Source organism: Vigna unguiculata, chromosome 2, assembly GCF_037176805.1.
Source record: "Vigna unguiculata cultivar grain cowpea cultivar isolate G323 ecotype 2 chromosome 2, ASM3717680v1, whole genome shotgun sequence".
Taxonomy (NCBI): Eukaryota; Viridiplantae; Streptophyta; class Magnoliopsida; order Fabales; family Fabaceae; genus Vigna; species Vigna unguiculata.
Window position 1 is genome coordinate 35,347,028 of NC_140793.1, and position 23,302 is coordinate 35,370,329.

The window sequence follows — 23,302 nt, forward strand, 5'->3', positions numbered from 1 at the left end:
ATAGATAACTCAACTTCAACGTAATAAGTTTCTAAAAGATTGAGAAATTTAACCGAACAGTAATTATATCTCTAATTTTAAAAGTTAAGGAACTTAATTAAACATTTTATTAATAATGTTTTACGGGAATGTATATGTAGCATACGTAAGATATTGTCATAATATCATTTTAAATATTTCCGATTTACTTTTATTACTTAGCATGTCAAAGGGACAGATCGGTTTACGACGGATCTAATTTGGCTTATTTATGATAAGTTAAAAATTCTACAATTCAGTTTAATCTATTATGAGCGGGTAAGTCAGACGGATTGACTCATTAATTCATATAAAAAATAAGTTATATAATATTTAAATATTTAAATAAATTTTTAATTTATTTATATATAATTAGTAGTAATAAATAATTATTAAAAAAATTGTAAAAATATATAACCGGTGATGAACCAGAATCTATTTTGAGATCTCTGATTACACTAACTGTGAAACGACACATCAACAGTTCAAAATGAAAGAAAAAAAGTTGACAACATTAAACGGCAAAAAGCTCAAAATATATGAATTAAGTGAAAAAAGGACGTGTCAGTTATGAAGGCAAGGTGTCAAAAATAGATAAGCAAGCAGACTCATAAAAGTAACGTGTCAGTGCCATGGCACACGTGTAGCTATACCAACCTCGTACCAATTTATATACATTCCTTCACACGAATCTCCTCACAGTGAATCGGCGCGGAACATCCCTCGTTATCGATCCCTGCATTTTCTTTGGTTCTGGTAACTCTATTGAACTGCCATATTTGTTCATAAATGAATGCATGCATGCATGCTAGGGCACTTTGTTTACTTACATGTAGCTGATAATTTTCAAGAGAAGAAAAGAGAATGTACAAATTTTAATTTTTTTGATGTTGAAGAACTTGACTATATATGTATGGTGTCAGTGTTGTTGGAGTAAGCAGAATGGGATCCCTCAATCTGAAATGGGCTTCAGGGTGCTTGGCTTTGGGGAAGGTAGAGTCAAGTAAAACTACTCTGAGAGGTAGTTATGCGTACGATAAGTTCAAGCGCAAAGAGAAAGGACAAAGATCTGTGATTGTTGCTACGGGACCAGCCATAGACCATGCTCCTGCTATTGCCGAAGAACCCTTGACAAAAGAACATCTTATTCACTACATGGCATCTGGTTGCAAGCCCAAGCAAAATTGGAGGTTAGTCCTTCATTTTCTATTCTCTTTCAATACTGTATATAACATTCATACATAATCATCATTGGTATTGTTCAAATCTGAAATCAGTAAAAAGGTTATGAACTTTCTATGTTTAGTTATAACCATGAAAGTTCGAACCAATGTATGTATGAACTTTCTGATGTTTGTATGTTGTCTTTGCAGAATAGGTACAGAGCACGAGAAGTTTGGCTTTGAGCGTAAGACTTTGCGTTCCATTAATTACGAACAGTTATCAGCTTTACTCAATGGCATTGCTGAGAGATTTGATTGGGAAAAAATAATGGAAGGTGACAACATCATAGGACTAAGAAATGTAAGTCCTCGATTAATTTCTTTTTCTTTATGAAACTTTGTGCCTCGTATTCTGGATTTTGGTTTCGACGTGGCTAAGGCCAGAAATGGTACTTGAATATTTATATCTGTCCCGAGACCAATTTCAATTAAATGGAATGTGACGTTTATTTGTAAAAAATTCTGTCGTAGGACAAGCAAAACATATCATTAGAGCGTGGTGGTCAGTTTGAGCTCAGTGGTGCGCCTTTGAAAACATTGCATCAAACTTGTGATGAGATTAATTCACATCTCTATCAGGTTAGTATGTGCAATTTCTGTGATAAAAGAATTCTGAATTCTAAAATTTTTGTTTCATTAGCATGGATTGCAACATCACCATCATTTTTTGAAAACAGTTTTTGGTCATGATACTGAGAACTGCACCTCGATTCATATGACAGACTTGTTATTCCTTGCTTGATAGGCCAAAACTGTTGCAGATGAAATGGGAATTGCTTTTATGGGATTAGGTTATCAACCTAAATGGAAATTGGAAGACATAGTTAGAGTGCCTAAGGTAATATTTACCTGCATCAAATTTTTGATATAAGGGTGGGAGACTGATACATTTACTTCTTCCAGGAACGGTACAACATTTTACAGAATCAGTTATGCAAATTTGGCTCGCCTGGAGTTGAAATATTGATCATGACATGCTCAGTTCAGGTCAGAAATTTTATCCCTTTTCTTATATTAAGCACAACAAATTCTCCCATTAGAAATATTTTTAGTGCATCTAAAATAACAAATAAAAAGAACCATTGGTTTAGGTCAACCTGGATTTCAGTTCGGAAGCAGACATGGTCAAGAAAATGCGTGCCGGAATTGCTTTGCAGCCTGTAAGAATTTCTGGTGGTTTATTGCAATGTTTTTGTTTTTCCTATATGACTTATATAACGATTAAATGAATCCAGTTAGCAGCAGCCTTATTTGCTAATTCACCTTTCAAGGATGGGGTTCCAAGTTCTTATCTCACCACAAGAGGGTTTGTAATTGTCATGAGTTATTGTTCACCACAACACTCAAATATTTGTTTTCTACATAGCACTAATATTGAACTTTGTTGGCTATGTTGTAAACAGCCATATTGGTGAGTTTGACAAACATCGCACTGGCATACTCCCTTTTGTTTTTTATGACAATTTTGGGTATGTTTATCGTTTTCTTGTTGTACTTTTATTTTACGGTACTTTTTAATATGAAGTCTGATTTTTATTTTTGGTTGGTTACTCCTGTAGGTTTGAGCAGTATGTTGATTACGCCCTTGATGTGCCAATGGTGTTTGCTTATCGAGAAAACAAGTACATTGACTGTCGTGATATGTCATTCCGGGTTATCATCTCTCAAATATCTCATTACCCTTCCATTTACGTTTAGTTTTCTGCAATATAAACATATATTGTAGATGATTTGTGATTTGTTATGCAGGACTTCATCGCAGGTAAACTCCCAGCCATTCCAGGTCAAGTGCCAACACTAGCTGACTGGGAAAATCATCTAACAACCATATTCCCTGAGGTTACTATGCAACTTTGACCATGCTAAGTTTGCACACTAAGCGTTTGTCTAAATGCCGCACACTAAGTTTGCACGTTGTTTCATTTTGTGTAGGTCAGGCTAAAGAGATACATGGAAATGAGAGGTGCTGATAATGGCCCTATTGACATGATATGCGCTGTCCCTGCTTTTTGGGTATTTCATTTGTCTATGCGCCACACAATTCAATAATCTTCATCTTCCAGTGGGATATATTGTATCCTGTTAAAAGAGATCTATATAATGGAAAGCACATACTGAATTCACTTTTAATAATGTTTGCAGGGAATCATAAACAATGCTGGATATCTGATTTAACCATGCTGTCTATAACCCTTTCATCTGATAAATAGTCCTAATAAATTTCATCACATCATATATGGATGTCGCACACAAGGAAAGCTATTATTTCAATCTGACGTTAGTTTATTGTGGTTAATTTTCCCCTCGCAGGTAGGCTTACTGTATGATGAGGTTTCACTGCAAAATGTTGTGGATATGATTGCTGATTGGACCCCTGAAGACATACAGAATTTAAGGGATATGGTAATGAAGAATATCACAACCAGACATATATATTTTGTGAAAACAAGATGAAATGCATCGACCTAGCACTTTTCTTTGAATCATGACTTCTTAATTCATGCAATTTGTATGTTTAGGCTCCCATAACTGGATTAAGGACTCAAGTTCGAGGTAGATTGTTGAGACATATTGCAGAAGAGGTGTTGAAGTGGGCAAAGGTATATATATTTTAAATGTTGATACTAGTTGTTTTCCGATTTTACAATCCAGAAATTTGGAAATGGTGTGTTCATCGATGATTTTGCAGGAAGGTTTGGACAGAAGATGCTTGAGTGAATCCGTTTTCTTAGATCCATTGAAGGAAGTGGTTGAGACAGGTATCTTACTGTTCCCATTAATTTATTCATATCTTGCATTGAGCATAAAACGGTCTTCATACATTTGATTATGTGAACAGGTTTGACCCAAGCCCACAAGCTGTTGGAGTTGTATCATACGAAGTGGGGAAACAACGTAGATCATGTGTTCAGAGAGTGCTGCTACTAAGTCCACTTAGATTCTTCTATATGAAGAAGGTCGAGGAATGCATAAAACTTGTACTAAATGTTTGTTTAGTACAAGTGATTTCAAATGAATAAATGACCAGAGTCACTGGTTTACTTTTTGAATAAAGGAACGTGACACCTACAAAGTCTTTGACTCAATTTGCGCAAATGATGATTTCCCATCTTAGAGGGGGACTTTTTTTTGTTTGATTTTCTTGATTTGGTTATCTTTATAAATATTTCGAATTTTATTTAAACTATATCTTTTTTTTTATTGGCGTACTTAATTTTTATAATGATTCACCTCTTTCAATCTATCGCTTTTAATTTATTTTTAAATTAAATTTTAATTCTTCAAAAAATATTAATAGCTAAAAAAAATACTCTCATATTGTAAATCTTATATATTCAACATTTATATCTTTCAACAAGTTAAAATAACGTACAAAATTAATTGCATATCAAACTTTCCTATATAGTATAAATTTAATAAGGTTTTGTTGTTTAGCATGAAGAAATTTTTAGCAACAATGAATAGGTTTTAATGAATAAACAAAATAACAAGTATAAAATTTAACATACAAATTCGAAACACAAGATTTGAATTGTTTTATTCAAAAAAACTATTTTAAAAGTAAAAACCTAATCAAAGTAATTTAGTAACAGAATCTAACTCAGTTCACTAATTGGTCAAATAAGTGAATTAAACAGTTTGATCTACTCAAATTTAATTAATTTTAATACAATCTAAAATAATATTTAACTGTAACTACAAATTAAAATTACAAAAATATAAAATATTAGGTTTGTATTTTCAAAATATTAGGTTTGTATTTTCAACTCAATCACAAAAATATAAAGATATTGATTTGGTATACAATTTTTTTTGTTAAGTTCAATTTGGTCATCATACAGGACACGTACATGTGCCAAGTCATGAAATTTTAAATTCTTTTAATTTTTTTTTAAATAAAAAATTGTCACATGTTAACTTACCATTGTGTCACGTGGTAGCTTACAATCATGACACGTGACAGTGAAAATAATTATTTTCAATTTAGTCCTCTGTTTAAATTTTTTGTTCAATTTATTACTCTAATTTTTTAAAATGATATACTTTTAATTTGAGACCAAATTAGTAACTAAGTTTAATTATAACTTATATATAATGTTAAAATAATTATTTTAAATTTATACATCAAATCACTACACCTAAATATTCAAATTATTTTACTTTTTACAAGTGTAAAAAATTTTATGTGTAAAAAATTACAAAGGTAAAAAATATAAAAAATAAAATAATTTTATTTAGGTGAAATGATTTGATGTATATATTAGAAAAAGTTATCGTAACATATATATATATATATATATATATATATATATAAGTTATAATTAAGCTTATTTACTAATTTGGGCTCAAATTGGAGAGCACGAAATTGAATCATTTTAAAAAATTAGGGTACTAAATTGAACCAAAAATTTAAATAGAAGACTAAATTGAAAACAACTATTACCATTGTCATGTGTCATGATTGTAAGCTGCCATGTGGCACGATGGTAAACTGACACGTGACAGTTTTTAAATTTAAAAAAAAAAAATAAAAAGTCTTAAAAAGATTAAAAATTTCATGGCTTGACAGATGTCCTGTAACGGTGTTAACTCCAACTTAACAGAGATGATCAAATTAAATCTTTTTATATAATTGGGGTACTAGATTGGACGAACACAAAATATGGAGACCAAATTGAACTTAACCAAAAAATTAGGGCACAAAATCAGTAATTATACCAAATATAAAATATTGGATTTGCATTTGCAACTCAATATGTTGGTTAAGATAAAATTGTTCAATCTAACATAAATTCAAAAAATTTGTGAGTATTTATTTGTGGATAGATTGGTGAGTCAATCTGACTTACTAAGAGTTCAACTTGGATGAACTGAATTATTGATGAATCAAATCAAAAGTTAAGCTGTATTAAAATTTGTAAAAAAATTTCAAACTAATCTCACTTGAACCCGTAATAAATTTGGTTGACTCACATGATCCACTTTCGCAACTCTAAAATTTATGCAAAATAAATATCCTAAATATCTTTTTTAAATATAGAAATATGTTATAATCATTTTTTTATAACAAATAAAACCTGCTAGCGCACAAATTATATTTTAGTATTCGAATAAATATCTATATTGTAATATAAGAGAATAAGAATCAAATTGTAATAGTAGTAAATTAAATATACATCATCCTAAGTTTTTTATTGAATAATATTCTTCAAGAACACGTTGAAAGTTTTTTTACACATATTATATAAATAAAAGATTGTGTTAATATAAAACTATTTAATACAAAAAAATGAAAATTACTGTAATATATATTTTTTAAAATATATTAAAACTTGATAATTTTTACTAACGTTTAATTTTAGTAAAGTTTAACATAAATAACTATAATATATGAAGTTATAATTTAATGGTTGATTATTTGTGTAAAGTTAGTAATAATATAACATTTTTTTATCCTTCTTCATATAATTTTATTAACTATTTATATCTACAAACATTACAATATATTAACATTAAAAAAAAAACGAGATAGAAAACTCTAGAAATACATTTTTAAAAACGCATAAATCAATGATATTTTAACATATACATACCTAGAAATTAAAGGATTGTGAGAGGAATTTTCTTCTACTTCATTGAAAGCGCCTCCTTCGTCTCTTTCTCCGTCACGATTGTTGTCTTTTCCATCGATCCCTCAGGTTCGTGTCGTTCCCTCTATCATAGCACCGTTTTTATCTGTCTCTTCTTTCGTCTTTCTCGTTCTTGTATTCTCTTTTTCACTCTCTTTTTTACTATATTATTGGTTTCTGCTACATAATGACATTTTAAACTATCTTCTGTTGTATCAGATTTACCTTTTGTTTTTCAATATATCTTCATACTTTATTGGCAGTGTCCCTTGATTGTGGCAGTATATAGGTTGGTTAAACATAGAATCATCGAAAGCCGATTTAGGTTTATTATTCTCTTGGAGAAGTGAACATATCAGCACTTGCAACTTTAAAATTGACATCAATATATCCTCATCCAGCTAAGTTACTGTTGATGACTTGTAACCACGTTTTAATGTGTTTTCTTTTTTGATTGAAGTACTACCAATGTATCCCCATCTAGGTATTCATGTTTTATTATACGTGTGCAATATTGTCAAACCAAAATGTATGTGCTTCAAATCTACTATTGCTGAGTATGAGGATCCTCTCCTCTTGTTATTTGTTATTGTTCAATGTGAATATGTAGAAAGCTATTACGTGAAACATGCTGTGTGGAACAGTATATTGGCAATAGTGAACTGGACCATTAATATTGAATAATACTCAAACTGGACCATTATTATATGTTTTTGAGGCCCAACATTATCTCTGTTTATGTTGTTTTAATTCTTGCTCCTGTCATGGACCCTGATCTTCAGGGGCCCATTACTACAATCCCGCCCACCTTATATGTATAGCTCTACCACAAGCCTAGGGCAATGAAGGATTTTTCCGTTGTTCATTTTTTATCCTTTAGTTTACCGTCTGAGTTTTTTCTTTCTTGAGATTATAGCAGCAATAATCTGACATATTGCTTTATGGTACTTGAAGTGTGCACATTCGTGAAGTGACTCTGGCTGCTTATAGGTGAAAAGGGGTAAACCTAGGGCTGTAGAGAAAGGTGTGGTAGGACTTCATTACTCTTGACTATTTAATTTCAGTTCATTTATGCTTTGTTTTATCTATGTTGGAACCTTAATACCATGCTATATTTTGTGTGTGTCTCTGTCTGTGCATAACAGGTGTTCAAAGCAATTCCCATAAACAGAGTTCATGGGCAAGAAAGGAGGGGCAAAAAAATCGGAGTCTGTATCTCGCGCTCCAATATCACTAAGGGAAGAAGTCACCGGAAAAATACAAACGAAGGCAGCCTCTAACACCAAGTCAAAATTGAGATTTGAGCACTTGAAAAACCTTGCAGAGTGGGCCACCACCAATGACCCTCCTATACAGTCTCTGGGCGCCTTCTATGGACGCCAATTCGCCACCTTTGGAGAGGCAATCGGAGTACCGCCTGATAATTCTCTAATAATTTGCCAAAGGTTTGTATACCTTTTTCTGTCTGTTTAGTGGTTATTCCTGTTCTTCAATTTGGTTCAGCAGTTGTCCCGTTAATAATTAATTTGATGGCTTGAACCTTTAGCGGAAAACTACATTTACAATATTATAGAAAAAGTAGTACTCAAATTCCTACCATAGAACTATTTTTGAGAGTCTTTTAGTGGCGTTCACTCTACAATACTTCACTAGATGAAACTTCACTCAACTTCCTTGGTCGTAACACTCCACCAGTCAGAACTCTCCATAGGTAAGCCTTTTTATCAACTTTGATACTAATTCACAAGCATCCAAGCACTCGGAGAATCACTCTTAAAAACTAGCTATTGAAGGGGAAGAACCAAACAATTAAATAATTCAGTGAGCATGCCATACTAGTTTATATGAGACTTAGACACCTGGTAGTGTTTGATTCCCAATCAATTTTATCTTTGTTATTCAAATGAATGCTTGATTAGCTACTGCTATATATTTATGTTACCAATTTTAATTAGGGAATAGTAACACTGCCCTATGTTGCGATTTAACATTTAAATTAACATTCAATTTGTGAAAATTTTGTAATGGTTGCGGTTGTTGTATTGTTATTCTCTATGCTATTTTGTTCTTCAGAAGTTTCAATATGGTTTTACTTATAAATGTTCTGCTGCTTAATTACCATATCCGTATGATATATCATTAAAGAATTTGGTGATCTTTTGCTGATAATAGTTTCATAGTTTAATTGATAGAAACAAAAATCATTTGACAGCTCCAACAGCTAATTTTTTTAAGTTGCATTTATTTGAGTTTGATTGAATATCCAATCAGATTCGTGTTCTAAGTTATCTTTAAACAGTTGGTGCTTCGAAATTTCATAAGATCTCAGTATGAAATATGTTTGTCAACACTGATAATCATTTGACTGCTCTACAGATGTGAAACTGTTCTTCAACCTGGCTTTAATTCAACTGTAAGAATTGAGAAGAATAAATTGAAGGCCAGGCATAAGCAAAAGAAGTCTGGTAACATTACTCAAAACAACGTAGTGTACAAGTGTCATCATTGTTTGTATCAGAATCTAAAGAGAGGGACCCCTAAGGGACACATAAAAGGAATCTGTCCGTCAAAAGTTAAATCATCATTAGAGTCAACACCTCCATCAAAATCCATCTCAAGTGATTCTTATGAAATAGAGAAAGGCATTGCAAGTAAAGATGAAGTCAATGAAATAAATGTGTTTCCTTCCCGAGTTGTGGCCAAGGATGTTACCCTTATGGAAACTCAATCAACTTCGTCGAGTACAAATACAAGAACTTTGTTAGAAGGAAAGAGGAGAAGGCACGATAGTACCTTTTCCAATGATATTATTAAAACTACAAACATGTCTGGAAAAGGAGCAAATCCTGTGAGTACATCCAGCAAAAGACGAAGAAAATCTTGGATGAGTTTAAAGGAAATTGCTCAGAGCAATGAGCATAAGAACAGTCAAATTGGTAATTTGACAATCCCATTCTTTCTGTAAATAGGGAAATTTCCTGTGTTGGTTAAATTCAATTGTATTTTTTACATGTTGCCTGCAGGCTTTATACTTTAATTGCTGCTTCTAGCTAAATTGTCTTTACTGATGCCCTGTTAGAGTCCTGTTTTCCTGTATGGATATCAGTATATTTTCTTTTTTTGTAATTTTAGTTTGCCTTTCCGAGCGGCTAAACTAGTTTACCTGTCTCGTTGATTTTTCTTTTCGTTATGGCTCTCCATTTATGGAGACCGAGTTATCACAATTGAACCTTCGATTTAGTTGATTGATGACAAGGAAATGGAATGGTAAGATTTCTTGAGACTGCTGAGAAAAATGCAATCAGACATTACCATTTACATGTGGGAAGTGGAATTCAAATATCTAAACATTATAGAAGAGGAGGAGGGATCAAGTTATTTGTAAAATAACTTTGAGAGTTTTTTTTTTTTTATCTTTATCATTTTGTTAATCTAACTTTTATCAGAGTTATTCTTTATTCACAAGTGCACACCTAATTATACTAGAATGGACTTTTTACGAATAATTGATCTTCGATTTTTAAGTTTCAAAGTTATTGTGAATCTATATAATGATAATGAACAGAGAGAGTTGAGTTTCATAATTGAATGTGAATCTTGATTGTTTTCTTAAGTCATGAGTAAATGGACATATTAAACAAATTGTTACTTAAAGATAGTTAAATATTATAAATTATTGTATCATAATATTAAATGTAAATAGCTTAGAATATTTACAGAGTATATAAAAACAAAAGTTAAATGGAAATCAAAATTTGAGAACTAACAACTATAACAAAGACTAATTTTTAACACATTTTTAGACTTTTTATATTTTTCAATTATACCATTGACATTTCATATAATAATTTATTATCGTTCTTGGCTGACTTACAATTCAGTTTTTTAATTAAAGCAATAAAATATATTTACTGTTTAGGAAAATAAAATATGATGTATATTTTTTTCTTTTAAATAAAAGGTAATCTCAAGTTTTAACCTGTGTTGGGATAGGTAAGACCAGTGATATTTGAAGTTAATGTGATTGTTTCAAGACACTTGCTCACTCGTGACAATTATATAAGGTATGTGATGTGCGCTCTTAAAAAAAGGCAATGCAGTATGTTGGTTGATTTGATTTGAATATAGTTATTTGTCATAAAATTTTAATAATATATAATAGTATATATTTATGGACAAATTGTTGTAAAATAAATATAAATTAATATATAAATTTTAAAATATGAATAAAATGTAAAAGTAGGATAATGATAAAATGATGATATGATAACGAGAGTGTATAATAAATGACTATAATGAGAATGATAAAGAGATCGGCAATAACAATGACAAAAAGTATTATACTAAATAATCTTACATTTTTAGGAATTAAGATTAGGAATAATTAAAATATATTTTTTTTTTCTTCAATTCATCCAAATTATTTTTAAGAGTACAATTATAATGGAGTTTTAAACTCTAAATAGGATAATAACTTAATCGACTTTAAATATGTTATCTTAATTTATATTAATAAAAATACAACAATAAAAATACTATATTTATTTATATTTGTACTACCTAGTGCTGTGTTTGGATATGAAGGAATGCAAAATGATGAAAATGAGGGGAAAGAGAATGAAAGGTAGAGTTGATTGGATTAAGAAACAATTGATAGAAAGTGAAGGAAATTTTATGAAAATTGTAAGTCAATTGAAAGATGAAATAAATAAATATTTTAATGAATAAAATTGTAAGATTAAAATTTTATCATTATAGCTAAAATTAAGTTAAAATAAATGTGATTGGTTAAAAATATTTCAAATAAAATATGATTATTTTGAATTAAATTGTGATTAATTGAACATTCTCGTAAATCTTATACCCTCCTCATGTGAACACATCACCCTCATTTGACATCTTCTTTATCATATGAGCCATGCACAGTTTCCATCTCCTGATATTGGATTTTATCCATTATTGTTTTTGGGACTAACAAACTTTCAACATGCAATAATTGAAAACATTAGACAAAATAGAAGGAAAAACATTAGACAATAGACAAAAAAAAAACGTTATCTTTATATATTTTTTCTGCGTGAAAGAAGAGAGCCTACAACCTATTAAATAGGGAGAGGAAAGCATAAGAAAACTTAAAAATGAAGAGTTGATATGAGATTAATTACCATAATTTAATAAGTTTGTTAAGTGTATGAGAAGCTTGAACTTGAATAATTATGTTACATTTAAGGATTTACAATTTTCTCAAAAATATTATTTAAAAGATAAAATCGAAAACAAAACACATATAAAAATAATTTTTTATACAATGGTATATATATTTTACTTTTAAAAAAATAAATTATATAGATTTTAATATGTTGTAAGAAAATGTTATAATTTAGTTATTTGTAGAATATTAATACTTTTATTCGTTTGTATCTCACCAATATTATCGCATAATTAAATTCTCAAAGATTATTATTAACAAAAACAATGGTATGACGTGTATATATATATATATATTATAAAATTTTATTTATTGATAGTAAATATATGTATTTTTTTCTGATTTAAGTATATATTTATATATTTTTATACATGTATATATACAAACTTTTATTCAAATTTTAAAGAAGTCTATAGCCTAATGGCTGAGAATAGTTATTTTCTTTTTCTTTTGAAAATATAGCGAGGAGTTTTAATAATACTTTAAAGTTCTAATGTTTTTATTTTATTTTTGCGTATGACTCATCATACAATTTATTAGTGTTACATCGACGTAAATATACAATTTTCATGATAGATAACCTAATCAAAATTTCATTAAATTTTTTAATAATAAATAGATTGTGTATTTGTAAATACATAAGTTATATACAATTATGATTAAGTATGATTTTAGTGTCTGAACTTTGATTTAAATTAAACTTTTGATCGAAACTTTAATAAGTTTTGGTTCCTAAATTTAAAAAATGAATAAATATAGTCATTTTAACTCAAAAATAAATATATTGTGTATTTGTAAATACATAAGTTATATACAATTATATATAAATTAACGTGGCAGGCAATAATTACATTTGTTTTATATATTTCAAATTATATTAATTATTTATAAGAAAGAAAAGAAAAGAAACCTGGGTAGAGTTAATATTTAACGCGTGAGTTGAATCCACACGACATGAGTGTGTACAAGATTTGTCTTGACTTGTATATTTATTGAGTCTGCATTAGATTTTAGATTGATGACAATAATCATAACTCAACACTTGAAACATGGTGAATCGTCGACGCTTTATTCGAGTTGCAGTGAGCGACGAAGAAGATGAAGCATCACGTCCACGACGCACGCGCAAAAGATTGAGGCTTTTTGAGGAAGAGGAAGACGACGACAATGATAACAAGAACGAAGAACAACAACTGCAGAAGAAAGAAGAAGTACCAGAATCGCCTCAGCCTCCGGAGGATGCTACGCCTATTGGTAAGCCAATTAGGTTTTCGGGAAAAGGAAAAGGCAGAAGAAGTCACTACGAGTCCTTCATGTTCAATGGCATCGAATATACTCTTGTAAGCTTCTTGTTCTCGTTAATTCTTCACAAATTAGGGTTTTCGAAACCAAACACTTTTCCCAATTCGTTCTGCTTTTGTTTCTACAGGAGGACTCAGTTCTTTTCTTTCCCGAGGGAAAAGGCCAAAAGCCATATGCTGCAATTATTAAGGTATAAGCTTATATCTATCCGTCAACCGCTATTGATTGTGATTTTAGATCTTCAAAATTAATCAATTTGATTTCTCTTCATACCTATGAAATAATCAGTGTTAGTAGTATTATCATTATCATTCCCCTTGTCAATATTAATGCTGCATTGATATATATATCATGGAAGGTTTTCTTTTCTATGTCTTTTATCTTCTTCAAAGGGGTTTTCCTTAACGTTGTTATGTTGTCATGTTGTCAGGACATTAAACAAGGAAGTAATGGTCATGTGGTAGTGACGGGACAGTGGTTTTATCGTCCTGAAGAAGCTGAGAAAAAAGGTGGTGGGAACTGGAAATTACATGATACAAGGGAGTTATTTTACAGTTTCCATCGTGATGATGTTCCTGCTGAGGCTATCATGCACAAGTGTGTGGTGCATTTTGCTCCCATACATAAACAACTTCCAAAACGCAAGGATCATCCTGGGTTTATTGTACAAAAGGTATATGACAATGTGGGAAAAAAACTTTGGAGAGTGGGTGATAAGGTTTATGAGCATACTAAGCAGCGAGAGATTGATGTGCTTATTCAGAAGACTCTACAGCGTATTGGTGAACTACCTCATATTGAGTTTGCGGAAACCACAGACCAAATGAAAAGTAAAAAAGAGGAGAACCACTGATTCACCTCTTGATATTTCAAAGGATCAAAGGTTTATAAGGTGAACTGCATGACTGTGTAAGCTCTCACCCACCCTTTTTCCATCACCTTTTGCACTTTGTGCCTCCACCAACTCATGCATGGGCATTAGTTTTTTTGTCTTTCAGAGTTAAATTATATTTGACAGAATGTTTGGTCAGATACATCTCTGTCTTTCTTTCTCTGAATTTATCTGATATATACTTGTTTATTGTGATACATATATATATATACACATTATCCACCCACCAACCCAGCTCTTTTTTATACAACATGTTTAAGTTCCTTTTTGTGTGCATTTTGTGTGTGCGTATCATAAGAAAATAAAATAGTGTTGAAACCCAAGACATGTGAATTGTCCAACTCCTAAAAAGTTTTGATGGGAGCAATCCAATGTTGAAGTTTTGTGAATCCAATAACACTGCAGGTGTTTCTTTTGACATAAGCATCCAACGTGGTTATGGTTTTGCGCACACAAAAATAACATGAATCATGTCTTTTGACATTTTTTAAGTATTTTTAAAATATAAGAAAATAAAAAATAAAAAATCACTTAAAAAATATCACATAAAAGAAGTTGTAAAAATTTAATTATTACAAAAATATTTTTCCTTTTATTTTTATCGTCCAAGACATTAATTACAAAAAAGAGCCTAACATATGTGTGGTTCTGTATAATACTAAAAGTTTGTTCTCAGTACCCCGTGAGTTTTAAAAAGAGTAGAAGACTTCTTGATGTGATTATTACTATTTTAAAATGCAAAATAAAATAAATGATAGTTAACGATTACGTGACTATTATGAACGGTACGGTAATTTCTAAATTACTTTTATTCTTTTTAAAATTTGTATTTTGAATTGAAGTTTCATACTCTCATCCGTGGGCTAGCATTTGCGAAACAATTTCGTTATCTTCTAAAAGCTTGAAGTGACTTTTAATATATAAAATGTGGAGATGATGTTTGGTCGACGCTCTGAAACACTATGATAAAGTATGCATCGGTGGTCGGTGGTCAAATATCGATGCTAACAAGAAGTAAAAATTGACGCTAAATAATTTATTAGTGTCGAATTATAAATGTTAATTTGTTTGTGTTAAGTTAACCTTCAAAATTGAATCTAACTAGTGTCAGCTTAATTGACCCTAAGTCATCACCATCTTTTATTTTTTTTATTAAAGTAATTTAGCGTTAATCAAACTCATACGAAAATATTATTCATTTTAAAATTTATTTAATTTAGCATCCGTTTATCATACACTAATGATAATAAATTAAAAACAAAATCCCAAATAGTACTTCCATATTTAATCAATATAATGAAAAAAATATAAAAAATATAATGGATGAAAGGGATAAAGGTGTAAAAGAGAGATGAATCTGGATGAAAAAAATGAGTATTAAAAAAATAAATGAGGAGAAAAATGTGGATGAAGGATAGGAGGAGAATAACATGGACGAAGAAAATGAGGAAAAAATATAAATAAATATGTGAGAATATGGATGACAACGGGTCGGATCAAACACAAATAATATTTATTCACAATTCGATCCACAACAAAAAAGTTCACCAAAATGTCTGTTTATCCATCGTGTATCCATTTAAAAAATAACACAATAATAATTTTAATAAAGTAAGCATTACATTCAACTTTTATTTTTGGTAAAGTAAATATTGCTTACAAGTTTTTTTTCTAAATCCTAATAGAAAAGTCAAATAAAATTTAAAATGTTTTTTTACAATATCATAAAGTTTATTCATACTAATATTTATAATATTTTTAATGTTTATTTTGTAAGTTGATTGAAACGTAAGATCATATTTTTTTTTCTTTTAGTATTTTTGAGATTATTGTATTTGTATGATTCATTATTTTTTTCTATTTATTGAGGTGAAGTGTATTTATAGAGACATTTTGACACTCGTGTCACTAATATATTATATGTAATAAATATGATAAAATTAAATGAATTCTCCTACTTCATAACCAATATACCTTTTTATATCTGATTCATGAACTTTTATCTAGATAAGTGTTTAAGTACATCCGATCTAGCATAATTGTTAATAGTTTTTTAACTTAGATATTAATTACTTAATTAATTTTAGTGTCTTGCTTAATTATGGTTGAGATGATGTCCTCCCTATGTGATCAAGAAGAAGTCTGGGCATTGAAAACTAACTCGTTTAATAGGTAACTTATAAAATAATTTTTGTAAAGAATAATGATATTTTGACTACTAAATTTTGACAATTTTTTCTTATAACATAATGTGTCATTTTCTAAGTGATTTTGAAAATTTGAGAATGAGAAAATATAAAAACAGAAAACCACTTAGAAGATGTTACATGAAATTATAAGAGAAAGTTGTCAAAATTTAGTAGTCAAAAAATTATTTTTCTTTTGTAAAACAAATCTTCATACATTTTGCTTTGAATGAGTTAATTTTTGATTTCCAAAAAACAAATAAAAGAAAGAAAATAAAAAAGGAAAGAGAATACGAAAATGCGCTCGTTTTCCTTGATTGCATTTGTGTGAAAGAAAAACACAAAAATCTAATAACTTTTCTAATAATATAAAGGATAATGATATTTTAACCCACTTTTAACTTACCACTTCAATTACCATTACATCATCACATCACATCACTAAAAAAAATCAAAAAAATATCTAATGGTGATTAAAATAATGAATTAAAAGTGGATAAAAAAAAATGGGTTATATTATCATTTTCCTAATATTAAAAAGAAACACTCAAATGCACATAATTAATTATGTTTTAAATATAATCCATTATGCAGCAATATTATTAAAGTATGTACAATATAGTTTATTATATTTTGAATAGATATTTGAATAAAATTTATGTCACTTAATATTTTATTAGTTATATCATAAATATTTCATTAATGTTATTTATTTATAATAATCATAATTAAAAATTGAAATTTATATTAAATAATGAATAAATAGAAAATATAATTACTAATAATACAACAATTATTTTGCTTTGTTATTTTTAGTCTCCTTCACTTAACTTAAATAACTGTTTTTTTTTTCTTTTCCACCCCTCATCACATTACATCTAATAATAGTAAAGCTCCTTAATAAATTCGTGTAAACGAGAATAAAAGACCATAAGAAAGTTAATAAATAAAAAAAGAGGATAAAAGTAAAACTAAGTGTAATAATAATTAGACTGTATAGAAATTAAATTTTGAGAAACAATAAAAAAGGGTTTAGGTTGGGTGAGAGAGAGGAGTATTATGTGTTGTTGTTGACTCACCTTGAGCAGAATATTCATTTTTCGTAGGGGGGTTTTGAATTGGCATTGAAAAGGTGAAACGGTGATCGTAGTTGAAAATTGGAAGATGGTGAATCGTCGACGCCTGACTCGGGTGGCGACGAGCGATGACGAAGACGAAGCACCACGACCACAACCCACGCGCAAGAGGATGAGGCTTCTTGAGGAAGATAACGATGACGACGAGAATGAAGAGGAAGAAAAAGATGAGGTACCGGAACCGCCTCCACCCTTGGAGGACGCTAAGCCTATTGGCGAGCCTGTTAGGGTTTCGGGAAAAGGAAGGGGCAGGAAAAGGCACTATGATTCCTTCGAGTTCGATGGCATCCAATATACTCTCGTAAGCTCCTTTTTCTCATCAATTTTTCAATTGTAGGGATTCTATGACCACTGTATGGTTCCAATTCAGGGTTTTTTTGGTTTGTGCAGGAGGATCCTGTTCTTCTTGTACCGGAGGACAAAGGCCAAAAGCCATATGTTGCAATTATTAAGGTACTGTTATCTGTTTCCCTTCTCCATTGCTATTGATTGTGACATTACATTAAAAAGGGTTGTTAATTCAATTGCTTCATTCCTGATAAATAATTGTTAGTCCTCTTTATCAAATACCTGTTTGTGTTGCATTGGTGTTAGGGAGGGTTTTCTGCACCTTTTATCCTCTTTCAAGGGACTTGAATTTTAGACGTTTTTCTGCTGTCAGGACATTACACAGTCTATCAGTGGCAACGTGAAAGTAACGGGACAATGGTTTTATCGCCCAGAAGAAGCTGAGAAAAAAGGTGGTGGAAACTGGCAATCGTGTGATACGAGGGAGCTATTTTATAGTTTTCATCGTGATGATGTTCCTGCGGAGTCTGTTATGCATAAGTGTGTTGTGCATTTTGTTCCCAGACACAAACAGCTTCCAAAACGTAAGGATCACCCTGGTTTTATTGTACAGAAGGTGTATGACACTGTGGAAAGAAAGCTCTGGAGGCTGAGTGATAAGGACTATGAGGATATTAAGCAGCAAGAAATTGATGTGCTTGTTCAAAAGACTCTGGAACGTATCGGTGAACTTCTTGACATTGAGCCTAAGGAGGAAGCCCCTGATTATGACGAGGACCAGATAAAGCATAGAAGAAGCTTGAACAGAAAAAGTCTTTCACCTCCCAATGCTTCAAAGGAAGAGGAGGAAACACCCAGGAGTGAACAGCATCCAAAATCAGAAACACCCAGGAGTGAACAGCATCCAAAATCAGAAACACCAGTGAGTTGTGTAACTAATAATGCCTCAGAGTATTATGGCATATTGGTAGAATTCAACGCGCTAACTGGAGATAGCCATCGAGACAAATGGTTGGAGAGGTTGCTTCAACGCATTCAGTACGTGTGTGATTGTAATGCTAGCAAAGAAAGGGACAAAAGATTGGGAAATGGCAATTCTGATGAAATCAACGGTGGAAGCAAGCATATAAGTTCAGAGTCACTAAACGACTGTCAAGATAAGTTTCAGAAGGTATTATTAGGTTGTTAGGAACTAGTCGTTTTATTTATTTTGTTTTTTAAATATATCTTTTCCTTATCGGATAATATTAATTTAGTTTCTTTCCCTCATCTCCCACCTCAATTTTTTTTTTTACAGAATTCCAAGTCTTTTATCTGGCCAGATGCTGCTGTTTCAGCCATAGTTTCTCTCGAAAAGGCTTCACATGACGCTCTCTCATCAGATTTTATGAAATACAACCAAAAGTTGAGGCAATTAGCTTTTAATCTGCAGGTCAGAAGACTACTTTTGCATATACAAGTTATATGCTTCAGATATTTTTAACTGTTGGATTAATATTGCTGCTAAATTCTAAGGTGGAACTTTTTAACTTGTATTGATCGTTGTTTATGTTATCTATTAAAAGTAGTGTCTAAGAGGTTACATATATGGACCATTTATTATCTTTCTATTTAACAAATGATAAGTTGGAAGGTTGGATGATAATGCTATTGCATACTAAGTAATTTATATATTTATGAAACACACTATGTATATCAATGTGCTGTTCTCTCTTCGGACGATGGAAAAGAATGGGAAAAGCTAGTTAGAACATCTTTATCACAGTTCTTACGACAATTTTTAAATCTAAGAACCTGTTTTTGCTATGTTTTTCCGTTGGAGAAGAGTGAGTTGGCTTCCATGGTGGAGAATCAGTTCTTATTGAAGAACCCATAAGAACTGTTATTGAAAATAAAAAATAAATTTTGGATCCCAGATATAGTTGATAGAGGAGGGCAAATAAGAAATATTGACACCACCACATCCATGATGGCACCTATGGTTGCAGTTGAGTCTGCATCTTTTAGAGTTGTCATCCTTTTAGCACCCACAGTTTAGGCACATCCTTTTTTCAATCAACCATCTTTCTTTGTGTTTTTGTGTCCAGATCCTTCCATTGGAGGAAAGGGAGAGGGGAGAATTTGGATCAGCTGGTTAAGATGTCCAAGGAGGACAAAAGAGTATGTGTGATAATGTGACAGAAAAGGATCGGGGAGGGTATGGAGAAGGGGGGAAGTGAAAGGAGTGTTGCATCATGTGAGAGTTAAAAACGAGGAAAAGAAAAAAGATAAACGTAAGAACCCATATTGAAGTTTTAATGTTAAAATTAAAAATTATTCAATTTCTTAAGTCTGAGTTGTCAGTAAAGGGTCCACAAAAATGCAGAGAACCCAAAATTCGTTTTTGCATTAAAGATGACCTTAGCTGTAACAATAATTATATATTCTGACTTACATTACATGCATCATCTAACTTGTGATTTTGATATTTCTGGGTTGAGAAATCTGTGTGAATCTATTCTTGGAATTTGAACTTAAAAGTCTAACTCAATCCCACTAAATTGATTTTGTGTGAATCTATGTGAGGATTTTCCAAGTTTTAGAAGAACTACTTAGGGTTTATCTTTATTTGAATGCACGATGTCAACCTTGTAAGAGTTTATGGCTCGCTGGTTGCACAGGATGATGTTTCACTCAATCTTTTAGGTTAGCTTCTTCACAGGTAGTATTTTTCTAGACACCCACAACAAATTCTGATAAATGCTATTAAGGCAGAATAGTGGTATCACAATTTAGGAGACTCGCCTATGCCCCAACTCATGCCTAAAGCTATTGGCTAAGAGCATGGTAATGTAGGTGGTTTAACAATGAATTTAGTATATATTATGATACTATTTTGAATTTTCGGTCAAGGTGTAACTCAACTTTGGTAAGGATCACCAAAAATCTATAAGCACTATTTAGGTCTTGATGTTGAATTTTCAACCCTTACAAGTGGATGACCTGATGGATGTATTTTGCAATCCTTGCTAAATCTTTCGGATGAATCCTGTCATCAAAGGGAGACCTTTTTTTAGACATTTACGACCATCTCTAATAGGCTACAATTAAGTTGAGCTGGAGGTGATTGCTATTATAATGACTTTCCAACACCCTAGTACTCATTCCCTAGTGATGGGCTTGGAGCTTGACAATAATCTTAAGCTCTACTACTGTCTTAGCATTTAAGTTTAAGATCTAATTTAATCCCACAAATTGGTTTGTATGTTGACGATTGGCCAAGTTGTATGATGGTATACCACATTATCTTAAGCCCTTAAGAATCGACGCCTTGTTGGCTGAACACCATGATGCTTGACCCAGTCAGTCTTTGGTCAGTCCTTTGTAGGTAGCCTTTTTTGAGGCATTGACAATCTCCTCTGAGAGACTGCATGAGGTTTGGTCAGGGATGACCACAACTAAAGCGACTATTCAATATCCATGTATATGTTTCTTTCCTGCAAAAATAATAAATTGATTATATTGTTAATTTTTGTTCTTTGCAGAAAAATGCAGTGTTAGCATGCCGTTTATTAAGCGGAGAGTTGGAACCTTCAAAAATATTAAACATGACACCCAATGAATTAAAGGTATGATATATGTCCACATCTTTTACAAAAAATCAATTCAACCATTGAGTTGTTTGTTTGTGATGAAATGGTGAACTTGTTTAAGTTATTTGTGAACTACTTGAGTTCGACTTGTTAAATGCTCAATCTGAGTTCATCTTTTAAATTAATTAAACCTGTCAAGCTAGGCTCGATTATTCTGAACTTTATAACTCGAAAGTAGTTCCTGAATAACCTATTTATACCTTAGAAAACTAGAAAAATGAAGATTACATAGATTCTACTGTATAATAATACCACCAGACAAACATGTACTTCTATTTTATAGATTACTATCCATTTTTAAAATATCTATTAAATAATATAACATATAAAAAGTTAAAATAGTTTTAAGGAAAATTTTCACAAAAGCAAAATTAATCAAGTTATATACAAGTCAAGTTGAAGCTGTATTTTTCTTTTCCTGAATAAATGGATTAAGCCTAAAAGTTGCATTTGTAAAAGATTGAGCTACCCTTTGATGCATCACTTCTTATGGCATATGCTAAACATATGAACTTCAGGAGGGTTTGGTTGCTGACAAAAGAACCAAGGAGAAATCTGACGAGACCCAACACTTGCAAGTAAGGTTTCCCTTCTACAATTTTATTGTCATTAACTATTTAGTGTGAAGATATACGTTAACAGCTTTACTTCCTCTGAAACAGATGACAGATGGCCGCTGCCCAAAATGCATGGAATGTAAGGTGGGGTTGAGAGAGATTATCCATGCTGGAAATAATGAACGATATCAGGTTTGCATCTTTTAACTTGGTTCCGTAGGATAATCATACTACAATTCCCATTTTTGACTCTTATTCTTTATTTCCTGATGTGATTTAGTGTGAATTATTGCTTAATGTATCACTATCTTTTAAGTCACGTCAAGAGATAAAGTATGAGAGTAAAAAATGGAAATCATAGTATAATTTTTCTTTCCAAAACTATGTCGTACACTTTTGTGGGTTTGATTGCCTGTTGCTTTGCCTATACAGTTGGAATGCGTTTCATGCGGTCATTCCTGGTATGCCTCTAGAGATGAGGTGTCTATGCCTATCGTAGATTCATCTGATTCAAAAAGAAACACAGGCACAGCGCCGTAGTCTGTTGCAGCCAATGAAATCTCTTACAAAACAAGTTAATCGTATATCTCCAGAAATTATTTGGCAAGTTAGTCGTATAAAGATGACTGTAAACATGTATGTATCTTGTACAGTGTTTAGTCACATCATAGCAAAAGATTTTTTATAAATAGATTTAGTTCTCCTATTTGATTTTCGCGTTCCATGCAAAAAGCGGTTGTGTTGGGTAAACTTCACATTAACTGACTGATGTTGCCTTCTACGTTGTAAAGGTAATGTTTGTCATAACAGTGAATTCCTTAATTTGACCTCTTACATATATAGGTGTTAACTTTTTAAAGTCTTTCGTGGGCAAATTAAAAATACTAAAACTCATACCGGTGGTTTAAAAAAAATTAAGATACCAGTGGTTTAATGGGTATAAATTGATGCATATTTAGATACATTACGCCTTCCCCCCATCCCCATAGGTTACCTCATGGCTTATACGTCAAGTACGCCAATAACATGCTTGTATTTGTGTTTAGCCCCTTCCTTATCACTGCATTCAACGTAAGAGTAAATGAGACTTTTCGTTGTATGACGTTACCTATGATCGTGAGGACCACTTACATAAAATGTGTACAATGGATGAATCTAATGCTGAATAGTATAAACCCTAATAATATTTCTGTAATTCAAATCTCAGCCTATATGATATGGGAAAGTCT

The 23,302-nt window shown here is 31.3% G+C and overlaps 4 protein-coding genes across 7 annotated transcripts; all 4 read left to right on the forward strand.

The window, feature by feature from the left end:
• The first annotated feature begins 677 nt into the window (after positions 1-677).
• On the forward strand, positions 678-4,442 carry LOC114173153 (glutamate--cysteine ligase, chloroplastic-like). Its single transcript, XM_028057399.2, has 16 exons — positions 678-774; positions 942-1,208; positions 1,392-1,542; positions 1,713-1,820; positions 1,987-2,079; positions 2,145-2,228; positions 2,333-2,401; positions 2,477-2,547; positions 2,645-2,710; positions 2,801-2,894; positions 2,991-3,080; positions 3,174-3,254; positions 3,552-3,644; positions 3,761-3,841; positions 3,931-4,000; positions 4,081-4,442. Exons 2-16 carry the CDS (start codon positions 961-963, stop codon positions 4,167-4,169), a joined length of 1,488 nt encoding a protein of 495 aa, XP_027913200.1. The 5' UTR covers positions 678-774; positions 942-960; the 3' UTR covers positions 4,170-4,442.
• A 2,453-nt stretch (positions 4,443-6,895) lies between these two features.
• On the forward strand, positions 6,896-10,152 carry LOC114170682 (uncharacterized). Of its 4 annotated transcripts, none has more exons than XM_028056220.2 (4): positions 6,896-6,940; positions 7,826-7,900; positions 8,017-8,316; positions 9,248-10,152. In XM_028056220.2, the coding sequence occupies exons 3-4, from the start codon at positions 8,048-8,050 to the stop codon at positions 9,834-9,836; spliced, it is 858 nt and encodes a 285-aa protein (XP_027912021.1). In that variant the 5' UTR covers positions 6,896-6,940; positions 7,826-7,900; positions 8,017-8,047; the 3' UTR covers positions 9,837-10,152. The 4 variants fall into 4 exon arrangements, with proteins under 4 accessions (XP_027912021.1, XP_085525741.1, XP_027912028.1 ...); XM_085669615.1 differs by having other exon boundaries at positions 6,923-6,940; positions 7,826-7,895; XM_028056227.2 differs by lacking the exon at positions 6,896-6,940 and having other exon boundaries at positions 7,435-7,895.
• Positions 10,153-13,005: 2,853 nt separating this feature from the next.
• Positions 13,006-14,537, forward strand: LOC114173944 (ASI1-immunoprecipitated protein 3-like). The gene is made up of 3 exons (XM_028058640.2): positions 13,006-13,420; positions 13,510-13,572; positions 13,813-14,537. Exons 1-3 carry the CDS (start codon positions 13,130-13,132, stop codon positions 14,233-14,235), a joined length of 777 nt encoding a protein of 258 aa, XP_027914441.1. The 5' UTR covers positions 13,006-13,129; the 3' UTR covers positions 14,236-14,537.
• A 2,974-nt stretch (positions 14,538-17,511) lies between these two features.
• LOC114173943 (ASI1-immunoprecipitated protein 3-like) lies at positions 17,512-22,779 on the forward strand. Its single transcript, XM_028058639.1, has 8 exons — positions 17,512-17,897; positions 17,987-18,049; positions 18,258-19,055; positions 19,182-19,316; positions 21,409-21,492; positions 22,035-22,094; positions 22,179-22,265; positions 22,506-22,779. The coding sequence occupies exons 1-8, from the start codon at positions 17,625-17,627 to the stop codon at positions 22,611-22,613; spliced, it is 1,608 nt and encodes a 535-aa protein (XP_027914440.1). The 5' UTR covers positions 17,512-17,624; the 3' UTR covers positions 22,614-22,779.
• Positions 22,780-23,302: the final 523 nt, after the last annotated feature.

What these genes read in the sequence shown, in the direction of transcription:
- LOC114173944 (XM_028058640.2), top strand. Translation starts at nt 13,130, where the DNA reads ATGGTGAATCGTCGACGCTTTATTCGAGTTGCAGTGAGCGACGAAGAA. An exon ending in ATGGCATCGAATATACTCTT is followed by an intron (nt 13,421 to 13,509) that starts GTAAGCTTCTTG and finishes TTGTTTCTACAG; the next exon opens with GAGGACTCAGTTCTTTTCTT. An exon ending in CATATGCTGCAATTATTAAG is followed by an intron (nt 13,573 to 13,812) that starts GTATAAGCTTAT and finishes TCATGTTGTCAG; the next exon opens with GACATTAAACAAGGAAGTAA.
- LOC114173153 (XM_028057399.2), top strand. Translation starts at nt 961, where the DNA reads ATGGGATCCCTCAATCTGAAATGGGCTTCAGGGTGCTTGGCTTTGGGG. An exon ending in TCTTATCTCACCACAAGAGG is followed by an intron (nt 2,548 to 2,644) that starts GTTTGTAATTGT and finishes TGTTGTAAACAG; the next exon opens with CCATATTGGTGAGTTTGACA. An exon ending in TAACAACCATATTCCCTGAG is followed by an intron (nt 3,081 to 3,173) that starts GTTACTATGCAA and finishes CATTTTGTGTAG; the next exon opens with GTCAGGCTAAAGAGATACAT.
- LOC114173943 (XM_028058639.1), top strand. Translation starts at nt 17,625, where the DNA reads ATGGTGAATCGTCGACGCCTGACTCGGGTGGCGACGAGCGATGACGAA. An exon ending in ATGGCATCCAATATACTCTC is followed by an intron (nt 17,898 to 17,986) that starts GTAAGCTCCTTT and finishes TGGTTTGTGCAG; the next exon opens with GAGGATCCTGTTCTTCTTGT. An exon ending in TGACACCCAATGAATTAAAG is followed by an intron (nt 21,493 to 22,034) that starts GTATGATATATG and finishes TATGAACTTCAG; the next exon opens with GAGGGTTTGGTTGCTGACAA.
- LOC114170682 (XM_028056220.2), top strand. Translation starts at nt 8,048, where the DNA reads ATGGGCAAGAAAGGAGGGGCAAAAAAATCGGAGTCTGTATCTCGCGCT. An exon ending in TCTCTAATAATTTGCCAAAG is followed by an intron (nt 8,317 to 9,247) that starts GTTTGTATACCT and finishes ACTGCTCTACAG; the next exon opens with ATGTGAAACTGTTCTTCAAC.